Source organism: Cajanus cajan, chromosome 5, assembly GCF_000230855.2.
Source record: "Cajanus cajan strain Asha chromosome 5, NIPB_CcT2T_4, whole genome shotgun sequence".
NCBI lineage: Eukaryota > Viridiplantae > Streptophyta > Magnoliopsida > Fabales > Fabaceae > Cajanus > Cajanus cajan.
This window is the reverse complement of record NC_138521.1, coordinates 55,579,259-55,603,826: the sequence shown is the minus strand read 5'-3', so window position 1 is coordinate 55,603,826 and position 24,568 is coordinate 55,579,259. Positions and strand designations below refer to the sequence as shown.

Sequence of the window (24,568 nt, the reverse complement as noted above, 5' to 3'; positions counted from 1 at the left end):
TCTCGAGTTTATAGTCATAATCACAAAAACTACTGTGAAACTAAGTTGAAGAATAACTCTTCCTCGATATCAAAATAGTTAAAATTCATATAATAGTGATTTTATTTATTTATTTATTTTACATTATTAAAGCATAACCTTTGAAAGTTATTTAAGAGTATCCAATTGAAAATAATTGATACGAAACATAACATCACAAACTTCCCTTTCAATGAACTCCTATTGGTGACCAGTTGAAGCTAGCATACTTTGAAACGAGACAACCTCGTTATTTTTCATTAAAAAAAAAATCACGATAGGAATTATTGTCTCGTTTGAAGGTGAGACCAAGTCATAAAACACCACATAAGTGCATGTCCGAAAAAGTCCATTAAAATGAAAGGAGAAAAAAAAAAGAAAAAAAGAGTGAACTATATAATATTTAATTACGATTTGTTATTAGTAGCGTAAATTGTAGAGCGCATGATTTAACTTCACATCAAGGGGTCCATACCATAGATTAGAAGGCATGTGCCTGCAATCCCAATAATGCAAAGTCATAGCTGGAATTGAAGGATAGTCATGGCATTGGCATTGGCATTGGCATAGGTTGCGAATTAGCTTTAGCCATGAAAGGCGTCTTTTCGGCGCCCGGTGATTACGTACACTTCAAATCCCAAGTTCCTCTTCACAAAATCCCAGTACGTTTCTATTTTCCTCTCTTTCTTCCAGTTCCACACTTTTAGGTTTTACAATTGCATACCATATCTGAATGAATCAATTCGGAATTTCCACTATTCTCTTAACAGATTGGCACTAAGCAGTGGCGATATTACGATTTCGGTCCAAAAGTTGTACCTCCGCTTATATGTCTTCCCGGAACGGCGGGAACCGCTGATGTATACTATAAACAGATCATGTCGTTATCTATGAAGGTACTGCTTCTTGCAATTTCCTAATCGCCATTAAGTGAGAGTGGGGTTTGAAATGACCTAACTATTATCACATCCAATGTGTTTCCACTAATTTTGACATCAATACTCGATATTGGAAGCACTTAATGACTCACTTGACTTTATGTTTTAATCTTGGCCATACATGCTTGATCCAATTGTTAAGATTTGGTGCCTCCAAATTGTGCTTGCTGAAATGACCGACACATCGTCCATGTTTCTCCTTTAAGTTGATATGCTCTCTCTCTTTCCCTCTCCCTCTTTGTGTGCTGCAAAGCCAAACACGCACAAGAGCTTCGCTAGGCAATAGATAGCTGACTTAGAGAATGATCGTTTGCAGTTCTCCTGCTGCTAAACAAGAGAGAACAATAACCTGGAAACTCAGCTAACTGCAGGATTAAGTATAGTTAATGATTAAACTTGTTTAGGATATTTAAGTGGTTTACCAGTAATAAAGCTAAATGCTAAAAAATATGAATTGGATTTTAATAAATCGTGCGTAAAAGATGCTTGTTGTGATATGTGTGTATTTTTAAAATGTGTTCATCATCTTTGTATTTGATATAGGGTCTCGTTAGGTAAACTTTTGCAAAAGTACTTTGAAGAAAGAAAAATAGAAAGGAAAAAAGAAATGAGTTTCTTCATATGTTAAAATTAACTTATGCATATGCTAATTTGTAGAAGTTCCCTTCTATTAGCTTCTCCAAAATCTTATTTTTAATTTATGCATAAGTTAATTTTAGCTTATGAAGGGATTCATTTTCATTTTTCTTCTTATTCTCTCTCCTAGAAGTATTTATGGAGAAATTTATCCAAATAGGTACATATTATACTCTTATAACTGATAGAAAGGGACGGGGATTGTGTATTAGTAATACAAATTGTGTATTATCTTTTGTGATAAATAGCGCTATACAATAAAATCTCATCGTATATTGCCTGCCAACAGGAGCTGACTCGAGTTTTGTTTATTTATTGGTTGTACGCTTGTATTAACTTTTATTAATCCTCATATTGCAATTCTAAGAACCAAACTTTTCATTTTGTACAGGGTTACCGTGTCATATCTGTTGACATACCTCGCGTGTGGAATAATACTGAGTGGATTCAAGCATTTGAAAAGTTCTTGGATGCTATTGATGTACACCATGTATGATCCCAAACTCATCATGCTTTCTACTACCAACTTTTTACTCATAAAACTGGTATTTAGCATTATCTTGTGTTTTTTCTGTGTATCATATTTTATTAGTCATTAGATGTCTTCTCATATAGATGCTAAATCTATAATTTTTTTACTTTTGAAGCTACTTATGCTTAATTTCATATCAAAGAATTTGATACCTTTATTCTATGTTGGAGACGTTAGTCATTCCGAATGGAAAGCCCTGCATAGCTAGTCTGCAATTAGTATTAACTATAAACAGTTATGTTAAAATCTTTTGAGGTTCTTATAATTCAGTTTCGCACATCCTCTAGTGTTCATATATAATAGAAAAAGCTTTTAGTTCTGTTATGCACCATTTTAATTTCATTGGGAACATGTTGCAACTTTGGATATTGTGTGGGATGTCTGTAGTCTATACTATACACATGTACCTTAACCTTAAGGAGGGAATGATTCCTAGACGTCTCCAAAATTTTGTGACATGATATAGGATGTAATTAGGCCAAACAACACAAGCACAAGCTAAATCCTAACCCCAATCTACTTACAATTCTTGGAGTATCATCCCAAATATGGAACTGTACACTATAACAAGGCTTAATACTGAGTTTGTGGGCCTCTCTGAATTTTCTCAATTTAAATTGTTAATTTCAATGAACTGATTGTTTGAACTGAATTAAGTTGATATATCTTCCTTCCTTACCAGATTTTTGAAGCCAAGTTCTTTTGCAGTATATTTGTAGACTCAGTATGTGAACATAAATATATTCCAATTCTGCCTAAGATACAGGCTAGCCTGCTTTTTAAGTTTTCATGGTTGTTCAAGCCACTTGTCACTCATAATATTGTGCATGGTTTTTATAGTTAAATTTTAGGTGTATTTGGATAAAATTCCAAATGTTTTCACCACAACCATTTCTGTGAGGATGTGGATTGCCGTTGGAAATATGTCTCGTTTGGTCAAGACTTAAGTTATGGTCCTTCAATTGTATTTTCATCACTTGTATATGTATAGGATTAATATCTTTTGGAAGTTAATTTTGTCTAGTATCAACAATAGGGAAATTTCTTATAAAAGGAAAGTTATAACCATACATCCAATCTATTATTCATATGATTGTTGAGTATAAACTACACAATACATGTTTTTAGTAGTTTTTTACAACAAATCTTTCCACTAATGGCTCAATATATCCAAATTTCTGTCTATGTAATGTCATCTGAAGTTAGAATATATTATTTGGTGACAGCCTCAAACAACTTGAGAAAATGTTTAGTAAATTAGTTTAATCTCTCTTACAGATACATCTTTATGGTACATCACTTGGTGGCTTCCTAGCACAGCTCTTTGCTCAGCATCGTCCTAGAAGAGTCCGGTCATTAGTTCTATCAAACACATTTTTGGAGACACGAAGTTTCTCTGCTGCAATGCCATGGGCTCCCATGTACTTTTCTCAGATTCTACTGTAAAGAGTAATAGATATAGGCTTTATATGAGCGAACTGTCTATGGTTGTGTAATTTTAATTATGGAAGATAAACTGCAATGTGTGCTCGGACCTTGTGAAATTTCTAGCAAAGGAAAGCATCAATGATTACTTTACCTATACATGTAGGGCTACATGCACTGTCAGGAAATGATGATAGCCTGATAGGTATAATCACAAGGAAACTAGAATAATATCTTCTAAATTACGGATTTATTTGTCATTAGATAAATTACTCCTTATTATTCCATGAAACTAAGCATCATCCATAATTGCTATTGTGAGCACTTGCCGATACATATAGTATGTCTGACCTTATAATGGATACAGTATCTCCTCCCCTTAAACTTTTTTGTACAACAAAAAAACTCATCACCTGTCTTACTTGGGAATTTTTTGTTATACTTCCTGATAGTTCTTCATCAGATCAATTCTGTTTTCCATCTATTAACTGATCCAGCTTTACTATTGCATCTCCAGTGTTAGTTGGACTCCTTCCTTTTTGCTGAAGCGGTATGTCTTAACAGGAATTCGTGATGGTCCCCATGAACCATTTATTGCAGACTCAGTAGACTTTGTTGTTTCTCAGGTAATCTGTTGTCTTGCATAATCTAATGCATATTAGCAATCTGCTGTTCGTGCCTTTTCAGTACGCAAGATTTTTTTTTTTCTGGTTTTGAAACAATAAATAGTATCCATTGTACTTTAGACTGTGGGGACCAGTCAACTATCCTCAGGCACACTTAGAGGTGACAAATGAATGGATCGGATAAATTTTTAAGCAGATCATAATGGACCGAATAAAAATAATTCATTAAAAATTCACATAAAATCCAATTCATTTAAAGCAAAAAAAAAAACATCTAATACATCTATTAGCAATTTTTTCATAAATGGATATCCAATCCATCCTTAAAAGTAATGTTTTAAAAATTAAATAATTTTTAATTTAAAAATATTGTATTTCTCTTTCTTTTCTTTATAAGTTATTACATTATCATATAGTCTTTTAAAATTTACAAGGGTTTTTTTTATGTCAAAATAGTCTTTTAAAATCTCAGTCCATCAATCCAATAAACACTCGATATATTAATCTAATGAATTTTGAAAAACTAGTGGATGGATCATTAACCATCTATAAAATTAAATAGATGAATTTAATTTGATCCATTATTTATTTTTATTGTAATGGATGGATTTGATGAATTTACTTATGCATGGATGATGGATAAATGAATTCATTTGTCACCCCTAGACACTACATTTCCTTAAAATGCTAATCTATATCCTATTTATAAGAAACTCGTTTATGTTTGCATAAATTGTGTTAAGGACCTTGCTTGATTTACTTGATATATAGGTGGAAACCCTCTCTAGAGAAGACTTGGCTTCCAGATTGTCACTGACAACTGATGATGCTTCAGTGGGACCTCTTCTTGTTTCGGATTCATGTATCACTATAATGGATGTATGTCATCTCAAGTCGTAATTTGCATATCACTATAATCGGTTTGTTTTTGCATGACTCTTTTCTTAAATAAATCTTAACTATTCAATCTCTAGATTAATTGGTGTCTTATTGTTTTGATGTGGCTAGCAAGCTTTTATATTTTAGTTATACCATTGCACGCTAGTTATGTTAAATTCTGCTGGCACCAGTTATTTCCATCAACGTAATTATATACATTTTGCTTGTGACATTGTGAAGATAATGTCCAGCGCTGTTTTCCTTCTCATTAATATTTATTGTTATGACACAGAATAGTATGATATAAAGTTTTTAATTACTCCACTTACATCCTTTTACATGGTCTTCCTCCTTTCTCAAAGACTAATGACTACTGTGCAATTCCCCAACAACTTAAAGATCAACTGGGTGAAAGGTATCCTGAGGCAAGGCGTGCACATTTGAAAACAGGTGGAGATTTTCCTTTTCTTTCAAGACCGGATGAAGTCAACTTGCATCTTCAGGTATTTGTTAAATCTGACTTCTCTTACTTATTTCACAGGTTTACGGATTTATGTTTTAACTTGTCTATATCATGGCAGTTACACCTTAGGCGCGTTGGTGTGGAAGCTCGGCCAGATTTGGTTCACAACATTCCTAAAGGTGATCTTGGAGGAAGTCCTAGCAAAGAAAATAACGGAGATGACTCTGACAAGTCACATGAGGATGATAGGGGAGGCTCTGAAAATCCACCTGCTGACTATGAGATAAATCCTACCCCTGAAAGCTCAGGATCCCGTAATTTAGACAAGCAGCCACTCGATAGTTCAGAATGTTGCCACTTGGATCATGAACTCACCTTACATGTCTTTCCTGATGGATTCACAAAGGAAAAGCACATTGTGCCTCCAGGAACTCCTGTACATTTCGTGGGGGGATATATTGTTCTTTTTCATCTTCTTCGTTACATAAGTTCTCTGTACATTATCTGGAACTATTCTTTGGAATTTAGGCAAGTTGTGTAAGTCGGAATTCTTTTGGATATATTTTGTATCATAAGAACCACAATTTGTGGACTGGGTTTCTGAGTTCCTTTGCCTGGATGAACTTGAGTCTTGAGATAGCTCATAGCTACTTTGCAAGTTATTTGCAATTTGGAGTTAGGGTTTAAACTGTCAACAATCAAATTTTATATTTCGTGTTTTAAATTCCTTCGTGAGGTGAGATGGTTTGTGAAATTTTAGCTGTCTCTCTCTGAAGTCGGAGAGTGTTCATGTAGAATTCCAACTTTTAACTTTATTTTTGTGATTGTTTTGATTTCAAATACAAATGCGATTTTGGAAAACACAGAACAGACTCGAAACGATAATTCATAATGATGATAAAACATTGAAATGTAGTCTTATTCTTAAGTTGTAGTTCAACGAGTCTATAGACTAACTGGCTAAATTGCGAATAAGCAGAATTTCTATGCTCAAGCAAGTGGCCAAGTGGGGTATTTACCCTAGTCGGAGCCGCAGAACAGCATCAACATTCAACACATATCAACCAAAATACTACCTCGTTCCTGAAATCTAAAATTTTACCACAATTCCATTTCGATACATCTCTAAACATGTGACAACATAAATCCACCACCGGCTTCTTTTTTTTTTTTTTTTTTTTTTGTAACAACATAAACTCGCCACTTTATGATTGTTTAGCTTGAATTCACCATATTATGCACGTATTTAATACTGAAGAAAAAAACACTGGCTTATTTATGACGGGTGCATTTAGTGATAGAGCTACATAGTATTCACGCGGATAAGCTTTACTGGGTCATCAAATATGGTGGATACTTCAATTTTTTTTTAATTTTTTTATTCTACTCAATCGAAAAGGGATGCAAATATTGCTGTAGTTGTTATGACATATACACTTAAGAGAGAAAGTGGTATCCAAAGAGTTCTCGGAGCAAAATTCAGCACGTACATAATAGTGGTTAACAAGCATGAATGAAAACGGTATCAATTAGTGTTTCTAATGGAAAAATATTTTCTTCCATTTGTTAATTAGTGATGATATGAAGTACACAAATTAATTGAAATGACATCTTTCAGAAAATTTATAATAGTATTTTAACGTATATTATACACGATAAACATTTAAGTTCGTATAATTAAAATTTATAATAAATATTTTTAATATATATAAATTATATTATAATTAAAATTCACAGTATATTTTTTAAATGTATTAATTTCCTTTCAAAATGACAATAAATAATTTAAACCAAGTAATATTTTCAATTCTAAATTTTTTTATAAATTTATTAAAACAATTTCAAAATAGAAGATAATGGATTAAAAATAAGAATTCAGATGATCAAATACATTTTGACACAAGATAAATATATAAAATGTCTAATTCAGCAAGTAGAGCAAAAATCTCAACATCCAAATTACAAATTCTAATTTATCCAAATCATATATTATATATTATATATTCTGATCTATTATATTGTATATTCTAACTTTAGAGATAAAAAGATGTAACTTGGTTAGCATATTTCAAAATTTAAAATACATGCCTAAAACTCTAATATTGTGAACCACTATAGTCCGCTTATTAATAAAATTAGAGTAACATGTACAAAATAATAAGCTCAAGCCTTAACATGCAGCGGTTATTTTAAAAAACCATAATATTGTGATATTGTCAAGTATAAAGCGAAAACATTCCTACTAAAATATATTTTAGCAAAAAAATTCGAAAGATCAGTAATATATAAAAATATTTAAAAAGAATTTATTCCACCTTGACTGCTTTTCTATCTCCATTTTACTCTTAAATCACATTACTCATGTGTCAATTGTCCTTTATTTCTTTTTCTCTTTTTTTGAAACCTTTTCTCTCTTTGGAGCCCTGTTTTCACCATCAGTTATTTCTGCCCTCACTCACCCATTTCCAACGTAATTTTCTTCTACAATCGTATTTTGTCTCTTTATTTTTATTAAAATATATTCATTAAGGATTGAAATACCTCTACTCCACAGGTAGCAAGAAGCGCTTGAAAAATAAGAGAAAGAGTTTTGGCTGCTATCGTGTTGCATACGTGTTTTTATTGGGTTTTATTTTCTTCAATCGTTTCGATGTGGACTATACTGCGCAGACCGATGTGTGATACACAGAATGGGCCCCGCATAAACCTTAATTCGCCTATAAATTCTCACAAATCAACTATTATACAAGCAAATGTATGCACATAATACCTACCAGCTAACTTAAAACACCATTTTGATGATAAACGAAATGAACAGAAACACATGATAGAATTTGGAAATCGTATTTGTATTTGGAGGACCACAAGTTAATATAGCTTGCACTCATGTTTCTAAGTCAAGAAACAGAATTTGACCCCTAGCTTGGACATGGAGTGCTTTTTGGATTATCATTTAAAATGATGTGAACGGAAATTTTCTCATTCCAAAGCAGAAAAATGAGAAGTAACAATTTGTAACTTTCCCTTTCAACGGGCGGTTAAGAATTTTTTACAATAAACAAACACACTGGGAATCATTGCCGCAGGTACCACTTTCCCCAATAGGATAGAGCCAGTAAAAAAGAGTTATACCTCTTTAATAGATAAAAAAAGAAAAAAGTATTTAGAAGGACTAACTTTCAAAAGCTTTCATTAAAATTAAAAAAAAATTATCTTAGAAAACTAATTTTAATTTGGCTCCATTTGTATTTATGGAGAACTGACTTATCCCAAGACTAAAATAACAGACCCGTTTTTCCTTGGAAAACTGCCGAATGCATAAAAATATAGTACAAAACCAGCAAGAAATGCGTTCCTTCAAAACTTCTCAACTTATATATTACTTAAAATTTAAACCAAAACCGCAGTCAGCCATCTGTCCAAATGACAACTTCCAACAGCTAAAAGAAAAAGAACACAACATTGATAAATTGATTTAACTAGTTCAAGTACCTTTCTCAGTCTAACCACAGGTTCTTAGCAAACTTAGACACATTACCTATTCAGCCTTCCTTCAAGTAAACATCAATGGAAAATTGCTAGCTCAACAGCGACTGCCAGGTAGCAAAACCCATGAAAGTGGATACATTCTCTAAGCAACCAAAGTGCTAGCAGTTGTTGATTCGCTGAAAATGACCATTAATTAATATCCGGAAAGTGATGGTGCAAATAACGAAAAAGGAACAAGATTGGCTTTCAAATTACAAATGCACCAAGCTCTTAGAAAGCATCATGCAAGTGTGCACTCAAAATAAAAAATATATAACTAGCAGTAAACATCAATAGAATTTCAATAAGAGAAGCATCATCCGTAATATCCAAATAATACCAAATAAGCATAACCGACACCTACTGAACAACATACCTAATAAAGCATGTCAGTATGTCTCTCTGCCCAACACCAGGTAGCAAATAGATCACAAAAACAATTGACAACAGAATTGAACTTTATGTTATATAGAATCTGAAGCACTAAATTTGAAATATTCTAATGCTCCAATGCCAAATAGGCAGGGAAAAAGAGAACCAAACCACTTCCTTTCACTTGCACTTCATTTCACAATGCTCAAAAGCTTCATGCACAGCAATATAACAAAAACTACAAACTACAAAGCCTAAGCATTATTTTATTCTACACGAAATGACTTGATAAAAGAATAGAAAAATGACCATATGGTAGCAAACTAGCAATGTAACAAATAAGTGGAAGATGGGAAGGTACTTACTACTTCCAGACTGGTGGGAGCTTCTTAGTCTTCTTGTAGTATCGAGCAAGACGGTGGATTCTGCTCTCCACAAGAATCAACCTGAACTTCGAGTCCTTGTCCTTCCTGTTCCTCTCCAAATGCTTCCTTATTGAAACTGCCTTCTTAATCAAATGGTACAGATCCTCTGGAATCTCAGGCGCAAGTCCTGAAACCAACCACCAAAACAATTTTTTTCAATATTAAGATATAAAAAATATACACACCCACAACCACTTTCTCTTCCATCTTTTTTTCCCTTTATTTTCTCCTTTTTCTCACTCCCATCACTTATCACATATTTCATTTTCTCTTCTTTATTCCCCCTTTCAACCTCTCTTCCTTACAACTATCCATTACATTTTCATTAACATAATACTACCTAAAACAAACAGAGATTGTAGGAGCAATCGAGATACAAAACACAAACCATGAGCTTTGAGGATTCGCAGGATTTTGCTGCCAGTGACGCTCTTGACCTGGGCAATACCGTGAGAATCTCGAAGAATGACACCAATCTGAGATGGGGTCAAACCCTTCTTCGCAAACTTGCAGATGTTTTCTTCCACCTAGAAAACAAAAAACATAACATCATCAACAATGCGATAAAAACATCATACAAGGGAACCAAAAAATCTCTTAATAATAGACAGCGAGTGTTACATCTTGTGAAGAGATCTTGAGCCAGCTTGGAGGTGTCCTCTTGTAGGGCAAAGCAGATGAGGATATACCCTTACTGGAACCAAAGGAAAAAAGCAAATTTTGAATTTAGTTTGTGGGAGAGAAGAGAACAAATTGATGTTAAAGATTGAAAGAATGAGTACGAACCCGCGACTGTGCATACGACCCATGGTTGCTGGTTGTGGTTGATGCTGCGCTTCTTCTGATTAGGGTTGTGATGCTCTTCCGCCCAATCCACCACTCTGAAACCCTAAACTGTGACAACTTGTCTACCTTTTATAAAAGAAACAACCCATTTATACTGATACTACGTCGTTTCATGTAAACAAACAAAAATTTAAAAGATAATTCTTAACGGTGTCTTTAATTAAATAATTAAAAATTTTATATACTTAATAACATTTTATATTTATTGAAAATTTAATTAATATATTAAAAACAAAATAAAGTAATTTTTAATATCATGTTATTTTAAATAATAATAGAAATAATATTTTTCTCTATATATAAATTAGAATCACCAGTATTTCATCTTGTATATTACATAGATTAAATATATAGCTAAAATTTATAACAAATTATATATATAATTATATTTAAATATATAAATTATAATTAAAATTTATATAAATAGATATTTTTAAATATATAAATTGTGTTTTAGGTTTATAATAATTAATTTATATTATAAAATGATATTTTTATTTATTAATAATTTATTTTGAAAACATTAAAATTTAATACATAAATAATTATTTAAATAAAAATTAAATTAAATAGGAATTTAAAAATTTTCTAAAAATATTTTATCAAAGAAAATATCTTAAAGAAGTTGTGGAGATAACTATTCTCATATTTAATATATTAGAATGATTATCAAAAATATTTTAAAGAATTATTATTTAACAATAGTGTTTTTAATTAATTTTTTCCACGATGAATACATTTTTAAAAAAATATAATAATTTTTTGTCTCTTTTTAATTTTCTTATTTATATTAAATTTCATTTTTTTTTAAATATCAATAATTACAAATATTTTTATCTTACAATATAAATTAACTTCTATATATTCAACACAAATCTTTATCTTACATGAAAGTTTTTAAGGGAAAGGATTTTAGAGATTTTTATAATTTCTTATCTAATTTGATTTATTTATTATAATTATTTATGAATTAAATTTTATATTTTTAAAAAACAAATACATCAACCCTTTTTATATTAAACATAAAGCTTTATCTTAAAATTTTTAAATTTTGTTTTTCGACAAGAGAGTTTTTAGGGATTTTTTAAATTTTTTATCAAATTTAATTTTTATTTATCATAATAATTTATGAGTTCAATTTTAATATTTATAAATAAATTATCAATAAATAAAATAATATTATACTACAATATAAAATTTATCATAAATCTAAAATATAATTTATATATTTGAAAAAATATATATTTATACAAATTTTAAATATAATCTATATATTCAAATATAATATTTATTTATATATATTATTTATTATAAATTTTATGTACATGTAATAAATATTTAGTTTGTACATTGCACGAACAATTTTCACTTCATACACTATTATGTCAAAATATATTATAACTTATTTATTATTGAGAACATCTTATTTTTATTATATATTATTTGTGGATCATGATCAACATTTGCAAGTAATTTTTAGATGCCTCAAAATATGATGTTTATATTGTACTTTAATTTTGATAGTGACTTTTAATCATAACCTTTCTTTAATCTATAAAAATTATAATGAGAATAACACTAATAGTTCATTTTTCATGACAACTTAATCTCATGGAGAATGATCATAAATATCTTTTTTATCAATAATTATAATAATAACAACAAAAATCAAATATGAGGTTTAATACATATTACTTCTACTTCACTACTACATAGGTTGTAGTGGTTGATATCTTTAAACATCTGATTTAGTTTATTTATAATATAGATATAACATAGATTTGCTAACTTATATCTGCCTATTTTTTAGAACCATTGAATTAGCAAACTATAACTATAATTTATATATATATAAAAATACATCTAAGTGCAACTCGCTAATTTATTCCAACTAAAAAATAAATAAGTATAAGCTAGCATTTACTTATAAAATTTGTTAATGTACTTCCACTTCATTTTTAAAATTAGTATATTAGTAAATTATAATTAAAATATTCTTTAAAATATATCCACACGTAATTTGTTGACTTACTCATTCTAAAAAATTTGGTAAGTATAAGTCAACAAATTTTTAGATACCAAAGTTCACTTTGTCCCGTATGCACCCATTTATGATAACAAACGATCTCAAAAAAGCTTGAAAAATACTATAATAATTTTTTAAAAATAAAATTGGTCTCTAAGCTCTTTACCATTTCATACATCAAATTAAATAAATAAACCACCAACATTGGACCTTAGTACGAGTTGAGCAATCTGGTCCCTAGACATAAACCCCTCTAAATGCACCAGCTACTTTGTGGTTGTGAGTGTGACTTGCGAGGCTTCAATTGTTTTCATCTAACATCAATAAATAGAATGCCCAAAGCTTGAACCTGTTCTGCAGAATCAGTACCAACTATCTAATAAGAGGTGATGCAAGATTCATTGTGCTTGAGGTTATGATTCAGGGACTGCTTTGGGTGCTTGAGTTGCGGCTTGAGGTTGTGCTCAAGGTGCTTTATTTTTTATTTTTTATTCTTGAGTTGCTGCATTTGGAGTTTCTCCTACCAATGGCTGACCAATATGAGGTGCTGCTGGTGCTCTCCCTTTATCTTATTTTTCTCTCCCAATTTATGAAGATGGATATTTAGGTCGTGCTGCTGTTGCCTGTTGGTGCTTGTCAACAGGACGTGGCGGTGCTAATGATGTTTTTAGCAATTTTGTTGGTGATCTATTCTAATATATCGAGTTCAGAAATTAGAGAATCTTGAAGATGTTCAAAAATTTTAAAATATGCTCTCATTTTTTATTTTTTAGATAAGTAGGAATTAAGAAAAGAATGAAATTAGTGTAATATATATTTATGTTACTATATGCAAGTTTTTTTAATTTGTCTTAATCTTTTCTGCAGCGTCTAGACTGTGTATGCATATCTTTAATTATTTGTCCATCCATCTTTTCCCAACAAATTTGCACAAAAATTGGATGCGCTAGCATGTAAACTTACAAAAAAAATAGAAAAAAGATTATGAACCCTTAACTTGCATTAAAGTTGCATAAACTATTTGTTATATATTTTAAGATATTTTAAAAAGGTTAATTTATTTACAAAATTGTTTTAAATTTAAATTCAAAATAATTATTGTATTTATTACAGGTATTAAAATCTAATTAAAATCAGAATTAATAAGATATAATAACTTTATAATTTTAATTAATTTTAAATAATCAAATATTTTAAAATTATTTTTAATTCTTGTAATTAATTATAGTTATAACGATAATGTAATAATAAAAATATCATATAAATCTTACATTACACATCATAAATTTAAATAAATTTAGATACTCAACATTCATGGAGAACACTAATTAACAAGATAACGTTGAATAAAGAAACTGTCTTATCAACTTTGGGTAGATGAATTAGTGCTTAAAAATGGGGTGAATGAAATAAGCTTCAACACGCCTCAATATCAATGATCAGAGAAGTGCTAGTAAGACATTATGTATCTAAACTTTTTTTTTTATTATTGGTTAAAATTTATTAAAAATTACAAATGATTGAAAATCACAATTGTGAATACTTCTTATTTATCAAGCTATGCTTATAATTTTAAAGTTATAAATAAATTTTAATCGATATGTAAGGAGAAGAGAGAGGGGGGGGGGGAGAAGAGAGAGGGGGGGAGAATGTTGGGGTCAAATTATTGGACAACTAAACTAGTTGGCAAAAAATTATAATAATACTTGAGGTTAAATTGCTGATAATCTCATTGTATGTGTCTTAATCTTATCCTTACAATATTTGGTTGCTCAGAAATAGAGGGAACGAGAAATTTTTTAAAAAACCTTTTGGTTCAATTTTTAAGAGGAGAGGGGAGCAAAATCCCTCTTAACATAATTTTAATTCCACTATAATATTGAAAGATTTGAAGAAGAGAAAAAAGATTTTAAAATATTTTTTTGTATAATATAATAAATATCCTTGTCTTATTAAATTTAAAATTATAAAGATACAAAAATAAATTAATTTTTAAATTTTCTACTTTCACCTTATAATTTTGTAAACCTTAAACAAGAAAAAAAAAATTACCTCCTCTTTCCTCCACTCATCCAAACAAAATTTATAACTTCTCTCTTCCCTTCTCCTCCATTAAAATTCCTGCCTCCCCTCCTTTAAAATGCCTATAGTTTATAATTTATATTTACATCTCAGTTTCAGAAACCTTTTAAATTGAATCCCTGGATTACCTGTTATAAGAACAACCCTCTCCCTCTTAAACCATAAGAGTCTATTTGTAAATAACAGTAGAGGATCTATTTAGATATTTTTTTTAAAAACATAACGACTTGCAAAGTGATTTAAACGACTGATTGTGCAAACCCAAAGAAAGTTCAGTTTGGTAGTTACATATTTGGAGTAGCAGGCAGTTAAAATTGACTTACACAAAATTTTAGTAAAACAACACATGTATATTATATAAAGTTAAAAATTGCAAATGTAAATTATCTACTTTACTAGAGAATGAATTTTAATATTAAGATTTGCACTCCCAAATATCAAGCACTCGCAATTGATACGTTCCCATATACAGTGTTGATGTGCAATAGGACAAGGATTATTTATAGAGTATAGATATATCCTCCTAAACAAATAAGCTAGAACAATCCTTGGATCAAAGATAAAAACTTTAAAAAATTAAAATTAATTTATAATCAAATGCATGCCAGATGTAAATTTTAATTGGATCGACAAACATTTTCGGAAGGAATAGGTTTTCTCTTATTTATACTTCAGCCACTAGGCAAGTCTTAAGTATTTAGAAAAGGAAGAAAAGTAACATAAATAGACTAGTAATGATGACATTTTTTTCACAAAATATAGATATACAAGCACACACTCACGCAGAGTAAAAATTAGGGGTGTTCAGATTTTTTTAAAAAATCGATCCAAACCGATCCAAACCATTTTATAAAAGTGGATCGGTTAACCGATCCATTTTTTATAAAATGGATCGGTTTGATTTTTTTAAAATATGGATTGGTTTTTTTGAAATTGGATCGGTTCAGTACGGTACAGTTATCCACTTTTTACTCATATATGAATCGGTGTTTTTAAAAAATCAAACCAAACCACTTTGTAAAAGTGGATCGGATAATTGAACCGGTTTTATAAAGTGGTTCGGTTCAGATTTTTTTTCAAAATAGATCGAATTTTTCAATATGGATCGGATTGGTTATGGATCAGTTCAGATCAATTTGGATTTTTTCACACCCCTAGTAAAAATGACAATTGAATCAACAAGACATTTCATCTTCATTCCGGTAATCTTAAGCTATGTTTCGATTGGTGAAAGAGAATAAAATATTTATGTTCAATTGTTTGGATTGGTAAAATGATAATACAATAATATAATGAAAACTAATAGAATATATCCCATCTTATTTGTCTCTGTTTGCCTTCATTTTTCTTTTCTTCCAATTTGGGAGGAATGAGATGTAATAAGAATTGTGTTCCACTCTATCATAACATATCTAAGCAATAGAACGGAGATTTTATTCCATCATACTCAATTCCACTCCGCTCTATTCCATTTTATTTCATTCTATTTCATCTCATCTCTTTCCACAAATAAAAAATAGCCTTAGAGTCATCGATCCTGACAATCATCAATAAATATTAGGTGCCTGATATGGCTATTAAGTGGTGTTCAAATACGTTGAACAGTCAAAGAATTAGGTATTATGAAATATGAGTCATGTTTCAATATTGAGTTTTGACATTAATTTTCATTCGAACAATGCTACCTAGTACCTAAACATACACATCATCTTATATTTACATATATCTTTAACCATTTAACTACACCCGGTCTGACCTTGTTCTGTTTTCTACATATCCACACAATGATTCAGCCATCTTAGACAGATGTGAAGTGATGTGTTTGGTGCTGATAAGCACCAAACCATTGTCTATTTCATTCTGGCATTGGAAATTTAAAACATAAAACTGTCGTATTGATGTTTATCCATACATGGACAACACTATTATCCCAAAGTTAATGTTGCACAGGTATTTATCACTACAAAATACTTATAAGTAACCAAAACTCATAACATTTGTACATAAAATCAACCTAAGGATGACAGATCTCCCATTTGAAATGGAGGATCAGCTTCATAGCAGGGGTTCACTTCTACATCACCTAGACACCTATCAATCTATCCTTTTATTTCCTGATAAAAACTAATATTTAGATCATACAACTTATTGATATTAGAACAAATTCACTCTCCCAATGCTATTTTCAGAATGTCAAAGGCTACATTCCAATCTAATCCAAGACTGTTACAGCCTTAAAGGACAGAATAACTTTTAGATCTTCCAAGCCTGAACTAAAGACTTGTTTAGAATTAGTTCCCTACAGAACAAGAATCAAGAGTTGAACAAGTAATCTAAATTTCACATAAGGAAAAACATCACACTCCCCAGTCCCCACACATACACTATAGCATGATATATGCTTCCTAAAAGTGCAATACGCCAACCTGCTTTCTCGATATACGTATATATACAGACACAAACACCGACACGAACAATAACTCAAATGTTGAACTATCAGACACATTTCCTAAATAAGGCAAAGAAACAATTCCAGCTCGTGTAGACAAACTCATAAAAACTAAAAATAATTAAACAACAAAAAATATATATATTAAAAATTTAGCATAAGTGGGTTAATCGATTGGTTCACTAAAGTAAAGAAACAACAAAGGAGAAATTAACGATAGCGCATTCCATTCCAATTCAATTGAATTGAAAAAGAAAGAAAGAAAGGAAAATGAATTGGAAATGGGATCTCACTTGGCGACCATTTTGGCGATGAAATCTTCGTAACGGATCTTACCATCGGAGACGACATTGGCCTCCTTGATCCACTCGTCGAACTCGGAGGGCTCGAGCTTCTCGCCGATGTTGGTGAGGATGTGGCGGAGCTCGGTGACGGAGACGAGGCCGGTGGATTCCTTGTCGATGACCTTGAAGGCGTCGCGGAGCTGGCGATCGAAGGGTTCGACCTTCATGTGCTTCCCCATGAGATCGAGGAAGCGCGGGAAATCGAAGGGTTCGGTGAGGCTCTCTTCGGCCACGATGGACTTTAGTTGGGCCTGGGTCGGATTCCCGCCCAGAGAGCGCATCAGGATCCCAATCTCCGATGGCGCGATCCGACCGTCGCGGTCCGTGTCGAACAGCGTGAACGCTTCCTTCATCGCCGAAACTTGCTCCTCGCTTAAATCCTTCCCCATTGTTTTTTGCCTTTTCACCTTCTCTGCTCGAATCAATCAAACTTCTCTTCTCTTCTACTTTTTCCAAACGTGTTACCCTCTCTCTCTTTTTAAAAAATAAAAATATATATATTAACTCGTTGCTGCCACGATGAGAATTGCATTTGCATGCATACGATACGGTGTCGTTTCATGGTAGTCTTTTAATTCTTTACCCAAGTGACGAATGTGATGTGAGTAATGGATTAAAAAATCAAAACTCATGTATATCATTAAACTCAAAGGAAAAGAAAATGTTAAAACCAAGTTATATTCTAATTATCTTACTTATAATAAACTAGTAGCGGAAAATACACTTCTTACTTATGTTAAATGAAAAAAAAAGACATTTTTTTATTAGTTCTTTACTAGTATACATTAAATTATAATATAATTAAACTTTACTAAACATATAATAATATATATTTGAAAATTTATATGCATAAATTTTACTCGACTTCAAAATTTTATTTGACCCTCTCCTTATGTAATTCTCTCTCCACCCCTATGTATAACATCTTATTTTTTAAAATAAATACAAGAAAGAATACCAATTTTGTTCAACGTGAACAAGTTTCTGGACTAGTGGCTATGGAAAATCAAATTGATCTCTCTAATGTTATAAGGTTGCTTCGTGAAGAAATGGTAGCTATTTGTCAAACTCGTGAAAGGGTGCTTAGGAGCTTGAGGCACTTAGGAAAAAAAATGCTAAATTAAGGAACTTAAATAGAACTTGGATCTCTACTAGTCAAACTAATAACGAAGTATCTTCATACCATATACCAACAACCCCTTAAGCACAGGTTTTGTTAGTGCAGTTCTCAATTGTTTCAAAGCAAGCTCTCCCTCGGTCTGGAATAATGATTAGAAATTATAAGCACCTTTTTACTCAAAGAATCATGGATACAATATTATTCGATAATTAGAGGAGTCTTCCTCTAAAGAAGTACGATGGATCATCTGATCTTGATGAACATTTGAATGCATACCTTACGTAAGTTACTCTATTGACACAATATGTTGCTTTATGCCATAGTTTTCCTACATCATTGAAGGGTCAAACACTAAGTTGGTTCATTAAGCTTCCTCCAAGATCTATAAATTAATTTGATGAGTTGTCATCTTTGTTCATTATAGAGTTTGCTACTAGTTGGTCATGCCAACTGACATCATTGGCATTGGCTAATATCAGGTAGGAGAAAAAAGAGATCGTTTTAATAAAATTGCTATGAAAATTAGAAATTTGAACCTCACGGTTGCTATGAATAGGTTGAACACTGCACTAAAACTTGGGTTATTTGTAAATAGTTTGTGCAAAAAAGAACCCTATGGATATGAATGATTTGAGAATGAGGGCTAAAAAACATATGCAAATGAAAGAGTTGGCAGAGCTAAGAAATCAAACAAAAGTGGAGCTGATCCCTAGTAAAAAAGAAAATGAAAGAGAAACATATCAAAAAAATAGGGGAGGGGATAATTCGAAGGGTTATCGGACAATGGGGCCTCAATATGCAAATTACACCCCACTAAACATGAATAGAGCAAGAATCTTAAAACAAGCACTTGCCTTAAAAATCTTAACTATTCCTAAAAATGCTCATACACCTCCTATAACAGATCTATCAAAGTCATGTTCATATCATCAAAATCATAGACATTCAACTAAAGAGTGTGTAACTTTGAAGGATTAGGTGGAAGACCTCATAAAGTAGGGGCAAGTAAAAAATCATGTTGAAAAGTACGAGTCCAATAAAGGACAAGATCGAAGGGGAGAAAGTTATGTATCTCAAGGAAGAGAGTCAAAGAAAAATGAAGAAAAAAAAACTAGAGCGAGAACAAAGTCAATCTAGAGAAAGGAAAGGAAGAAGGGGTGATAATGAAAGTAGTGGAAGATAGAAGAAGAGCTAGGATGCCTACAATAACTTTCACTAATGAAGATTTTCAAGAAATAAATCCCATGCAAGACGACCCTATGATAATCAATGTGGAGATCAATAATTGTATCATAAAGAAAACTTTGGTAGATTAATGGAGTTTGACCAATATATTATATTGAAAGACGTTCAAGCAAATGGTAATACCAAAATAAGAATTGAAGTATTATAATGAACCCTTCACGGGCTTCTCGGGTGAGCATGTAACAACAAGGGGATGTATTGATCTTTACACGTGCTTTGATTTTGATCAACAAGTTAGCAAAACTATAAAGTTCAGGTACATTGTAAATGCTAATATTTCTTATAACATTATACTTAGAAAACCATACATAAATGCTTTTGATGTTATTATCTCTACCCCTTATCCTGCCATGAAATTTTCTATTGAATCTTGAAAGATAATTACGGTGTATGCTGATCAAAAGGCAGTCAAATAGTGTTATATGAAAAGCCTAAAAGTAGCACCTATTGTAGAAGAGGAGGATAATAATGTACACATGGTATCAATCATAGTCGAGGATACATCAACCTTAATAAACTTAGACCCCAAGATAAGTAACAACAATTTTAGAATGAAGCCAAATGAGGAATCATTACCATTTCAATTGGGAGACAAGTCTGGACAAAACACTTATATTGGATCTGAACTTAACTAGTGTAAGTGAGAAATAATTCAAAGAACTTTGAAAAAAAATGCTAAGTTTTTTGCATGGACAACTACTAACATGTTAATAATTAATCCCAACTTTCATTGACATTAGTTAGTGTTATACAGGGAAGCAAAGCTGATAGCACAACATAAAAGAAAAATAGGGGAGGATAGAAGAAAAGTAATGAAGATAGAAGTTCAAAAGTTATTGAGTGCTTAGTTCATAAGAGAAGTTCAATATACTACTTGGTTAGCCAATGTAGTTATGGTTAAAAAGACAAATAGAAAATGGAGAATGTACACATATTATATTTTATAAACAAAGCATGTCCTAAAGATGCATATCCGCTTCTAAATATAGATCGAATTATAGATGGTGCAACTAGACATCAAAATTTCAGTTTATTGGATGCATGTTCAGGAATTAATTAGATAAGGATGTAGCCAATGTAGTTATGGTTAAAAAGACAAATAGAAAATGGAGAATGTACACATATTATATTTTATAAACAAAGCATGTCCTAAAGATGCATATCCGCTTCTAAATATAGATCGAATTATAGATGGTGCAACTAGACATCAAAATTTCAGTTTATTGGATGCATGTTCAGGAATTAATTAGATAAGGATGTACTCGAGAGATGAAACAAAAATGGCCTTTATAATCGAGTCAACAAATTATTGTTATAAGGTGATACCCTTTGAGTTGAAAAATGCAGAAGCTTCATATCACAAGATGATGGATAAAATCTTTAATAAATAAATCAAAAGGAATGTGGAAGTATATGTTGATTATATGATGGTAAAACCCAACAATGTAAAAGAACACATAAAAGACTGGAAAAAAGTATTCGGGGAAATATGGATAAGTGTCAGATAGTAATAGACAATAAATTCAAAATACTTGAAAGAGGTGCAACAATTGAATGGAAGACTAATGTCATTATCCTAGTTGATACCTAGGTTGGCTAAAAGAACAAAATCAATAATCAAATTATTGAGAAAAATAAGCGAATTTTAATGCACCAAAGAGTGTGAAAAGGCTTTTTGGGTTCTAAAGTAAACAATAGCTTCTCTTCTAGTTTTAATGAAGCCAAATATAGCAAAAGATCTCATTATTTACTTATCAGTATTTAAAGAAGCAGTTAGTGTAGTACTAGTCTAAGAGGAAAAGGGAAAACAACAACTAGTTTATTTTGTCAATCAAATACTACATGATGTCGAGACTGGTTACCAATTGATAAAGAAAATGACTTTAAGTTCAATATATGTTGCAAGAAGACTTTGATAATACTTTCAAAGTCATTTTGTGGTTGTAAAAACATATTATTTTATATCCAAGATTCTAAGAAAACCTGAATTAGTAGGAAAAATGATGACATGGGTAATATAGTTATCAGAATTTGCTATTCGGTTTAAATAGAGATGGCTCATCAAAGCTTAATGCTTAGTTGATTTCATCAACAAATTACACCTAGAAGAGAGTTGAATCAACATGGTGGACACTACATATTGATGGGTCTTCGATAAGGATGGCAAAAATACCTTTGACTATGGGTATCCGCAAATAAAATATATTACAGATAATAAATTGATAGTCTAAATGGATACTCACACATAACGTGTACAAGTTTTTTTACCCATTTATAAATGGGGCGAGGGCAGGTATGGTAGTATCCATACCCACGAGTACTCACTAAATAATATTACTTAAATATTCATATTTTTATCTTACATCTTTTATATTATTTTTTTAATATTTAAAAAATAAATTATCATTAATTACAAGTTCAAAAATTAATATCAATTTTTTTTATCTTTAATATTTCATTATACTTAACATCAAATATAAGCTTAAAGTTATTTATAATACTTTTTAAAAAATTTAAAATAATTCACAAATATCTATGAATACTCATAGGTATTTATAAAATTTGCAGGTACCCACTAAATGGATACCCATGCGAGTATGGGGCGAGTACAAAGGGAATTTTTATTTAACAAGGCATGTAAGAGTATCCTACTACTCACCCTCACGGGGCACCATTACCATCTCTATTCTTTGAATAAATGAGGAAGTGGTGTTGGTATTATACTAGAAGGGCCAAACAGAATGTCAATTAAACAACCTCTTTGGTTTAATTTCAAAACATCAAGCAACACAAGCAGAATATGAAGCCTTGTTGGCAAGTCTTCAGTCAGCTAATGCGATGAATGCTCAAAGAGTGATATGTTACATTGATTATAAGGTTCCAATAGAACAAATTAACGAAACATTCCAATTAAAAGAACCTCATTTGTTGAGTTATTTTCATATGTTCCAAAGAATAAAAGAAAATTCTGAAGAAGTACAAATAAAATACACTCCTCAAATTGGTAATGAAAAAGCATATCAACTAGCAAGATTGACTAGCAGTCAGAAGTCGGGACAATTGCATACATTTCTTCAACAAAAATTACAAGTTTCTAGTATAGTGAATGAAGAATGTTGTTAGGTGGAGCCTCTAAGAAAGGAGTGGATGGATGATATAGTAGAATATATGAACACAGGATTATTGTCTGAAGAATACTTAGAAGCAAACAAATTGAAAATGAAGTCAACTTGGTACGTGTTGATAGTTGGAGATCTGTATCGAAGGGGAGTTTTGACACCTTTACTTAAATGTTTAGCAACTGAACAACCTATTATGTATTAAGTGAAGTGCATGAAGGAATTTGTGGATTTCATTCAGGAGCAAGAATAACAACAATAAAAATTTTGAGGATTGGTTATTATTTTCCAACCCTCAAAATCGGTTGTGAAAAGTTTGTAAATAAACGTGAGCCATGCCAACAACATGATAATATGATAAGAGCACCAACGAAAGAGTTACATGGCATCACTTTCCTTTAGCCATTTGCAATTTGGGGAATGAACATCATCGGTCTATTTCTAATGGCCAAAAAGACAAGTAAAATTTCTCTTGATAGCCATAGACTTTTTCATAAAATGGACAGAAGAAGAGCCCTTAGCTACAATCTCGATTTGAAATGTACAAAAAATTGTTTTAAAAAATATTATTACTCATTTAGGAACACCTTACACAATTATCACTAATAATAGACTCCAATTCATTGATAAAAAGTTGAATGACTTCTTAACAAGCTTATGAATCAAACATAAATGACTTTGGTGGAGCATCAACAGTCAAGTGGGCATGTAAAGTCAGCAAACGAGATTATACTTTCAGAGTTGAAGAAGAGGTTAGGTTCGACTAAGGGTGTGTGAATTGAACAATTACCTGAAGTATTATGGGCATAAGAATGTATTCCTCGGTCTACCATAAAAGAAACACCCTTCAAACTTAGATATTAAAATAATGCTATGATTCAAGTGGAGGTTGGTGAACTTCATATAGAAGAATTCATTTTCAAGAAGGTCAAATTTTAGAAGAATTGAAATTCGAGTTTGATTTAATGGAATAAAATAAAGATAAAGCACTTATAAATGTTGAAGCATGCAAAATGACAATGACAAGAATATTCAATCTGGGAGTAAAATCCTGAGAGTTTCATGAAGACAATCTAGTATGGAAACCCACTGAAGAAGCAAGAAGAGATTACAGAGAAAGAAAGCTCTCAACTAATTGGGAGGAATTGTATAGGATTCAATAGAATTTGAAGAATGGAGCATATAAGCTTGAGGAGTTAAATGGAAAATTGATTTTGAGGACATGGAACACCATACATTTAAAAATATATTATAGTTAAAAACTCTTGTATTATAGTGTATTCTTTTCATTACTTAGCTTTTTATCCCTAAAAAAAGTGTGAAAGAGATTTTGCTAAGAAAATTTCAAACAAGACACCTATAATGAATCAATAATACGAGAAACTTTTTGATAAACAATGTTACGCTCGCAAATATTTTCAAAGGCTTTCCTTTCGAAGATCCTCTCAACGAAAGATGCGCTTATAAAAACAAACAAGATTTCCTCTCGAAGATC

At 31.2% G+C, this 24,568-nt stretch overlaps 3 protein-coding genes across 3 annotated transcripts; 1 reads left to right on the top strand and 2 right to left on the bottom strand.

Moving 5' to 3' along the window:
* Window positions 1-447: 447 nt before the first annotated feature.
* Window positions 448-6,271, top strand: LOC109809268 (alpha/beta-Hydrolases superfamily protein). Its single transcript, XM_020372523.3, has 8 exons — window positions 448-680; window positions 789-914; window positions 1,984-2,082; window positions 3,403-3,545; window positions 4,067-4,175; window positions 4,947-5,054; window positions 5,417-5,557; window positions 5,636-6,271. Exons 1-8 carry the CDS (start codon window positions 609-611, stop codon window positions 6,056-6,058), a joined length of 1,221 nt encoding a protein of 406 aa, XP_020228112.1. The 5' UTR covers window positions 448-608; the 3' UTR covers window positions 6,059-6,271.
* A 2,594-nt stretch (window positions 6,272-8,865) lies between these two features.
* LOC109808584 (small ribosomal subunit protein uS15) lies at window positions 8,866-10,784 on the bottom strand. Its single transcript, XM_020371635.3, has 5 exons — window positions 10,629-10,784; window positions 10,464-10,536; window positions 10,231-10,369; window positions 9,783-9,969; window positions 8,866-9,182 (listed from the first exon to the last, which is right to left on the bottom strand). The coding sequence occupies exons 1-5, from the start codon at window positions 10,649-10,651 to the stop codon at window positions 9,149-9,151; spliced, it is 456 nt and encodes a 151-aa protein (XP_020227224.2). The 5' UTR covers window positions 10,652-10,784; the 3' UTR covers window positions 8,866-9,148.
* A 6,582-nt stretch (window positions 10,785-17,366) lies between these two features.
* LOC109809180 (putative calcium-binding protein CML13) lies at window positions 17,367-18,076 on the bottom strand. Its single transcript, XM_020372419.3, has one exon. The coding sequence runs from the start codon at window positions 17,976-17,978 to the stop codon at window positions 17,535-17,537; it is 444 nt and encodes a 147-aa protein (XP_020228008.1). The 5' UTR covers window positions 17,979-18,076; the 3' UTR covers window positions 17,367-17,534.
* Window positions 18,077-24,568: the final 6,492 nt, after the last annotated feature.

Coding starts and splice junctions, on each gene's coding strand:
- LOC109809268 (XM_020372523.3), top strand. CDS start 609: ATGAAAGGCGTCTTTTCGGCGCCCGGTGATTACGTACACTTCAAATCC. Junction 915..1,983: donor TCATGTCGTTATCTATGAAG/GTACTGCTTCTT, acceptor CATTTTGTACAG/GGTTACCGTGTCATATCTGT. Junction 5,558..5,635: donor AAGTCAACTTGCATCTTCAG/GTATTTGTTAAA, acceptor ATATCATGGCAG/TTACACCTTAGGCGCGTTGG.
- LOC109809180 (XM_020372419.3), bottom strand. CDS start 17,978: ATGGGGAAGGATTTAAGCGAGGAGCAAGTTTCGGCGATGAAGGAAGCG.
- LOC109808584 (XM_020371635.3), bottom strand. CDS start 10,651: ATGGGTCGTATGCACAGTCGCGG. Junction 10,537..10,628: donor GGTCGTATGCACAGTCGCGG/GTTCGTACTCAT, acceptor CTTTGGTTCCAG/TAAGGGTATATCCTCATCTG. Junction 10,370..10,463: donor TCAAGATCTCTTCACAAGAT/GTAACACTCGCT, acceptor TTTGTTTTCTAG/GTGGAAGAAAACATCTGCAA.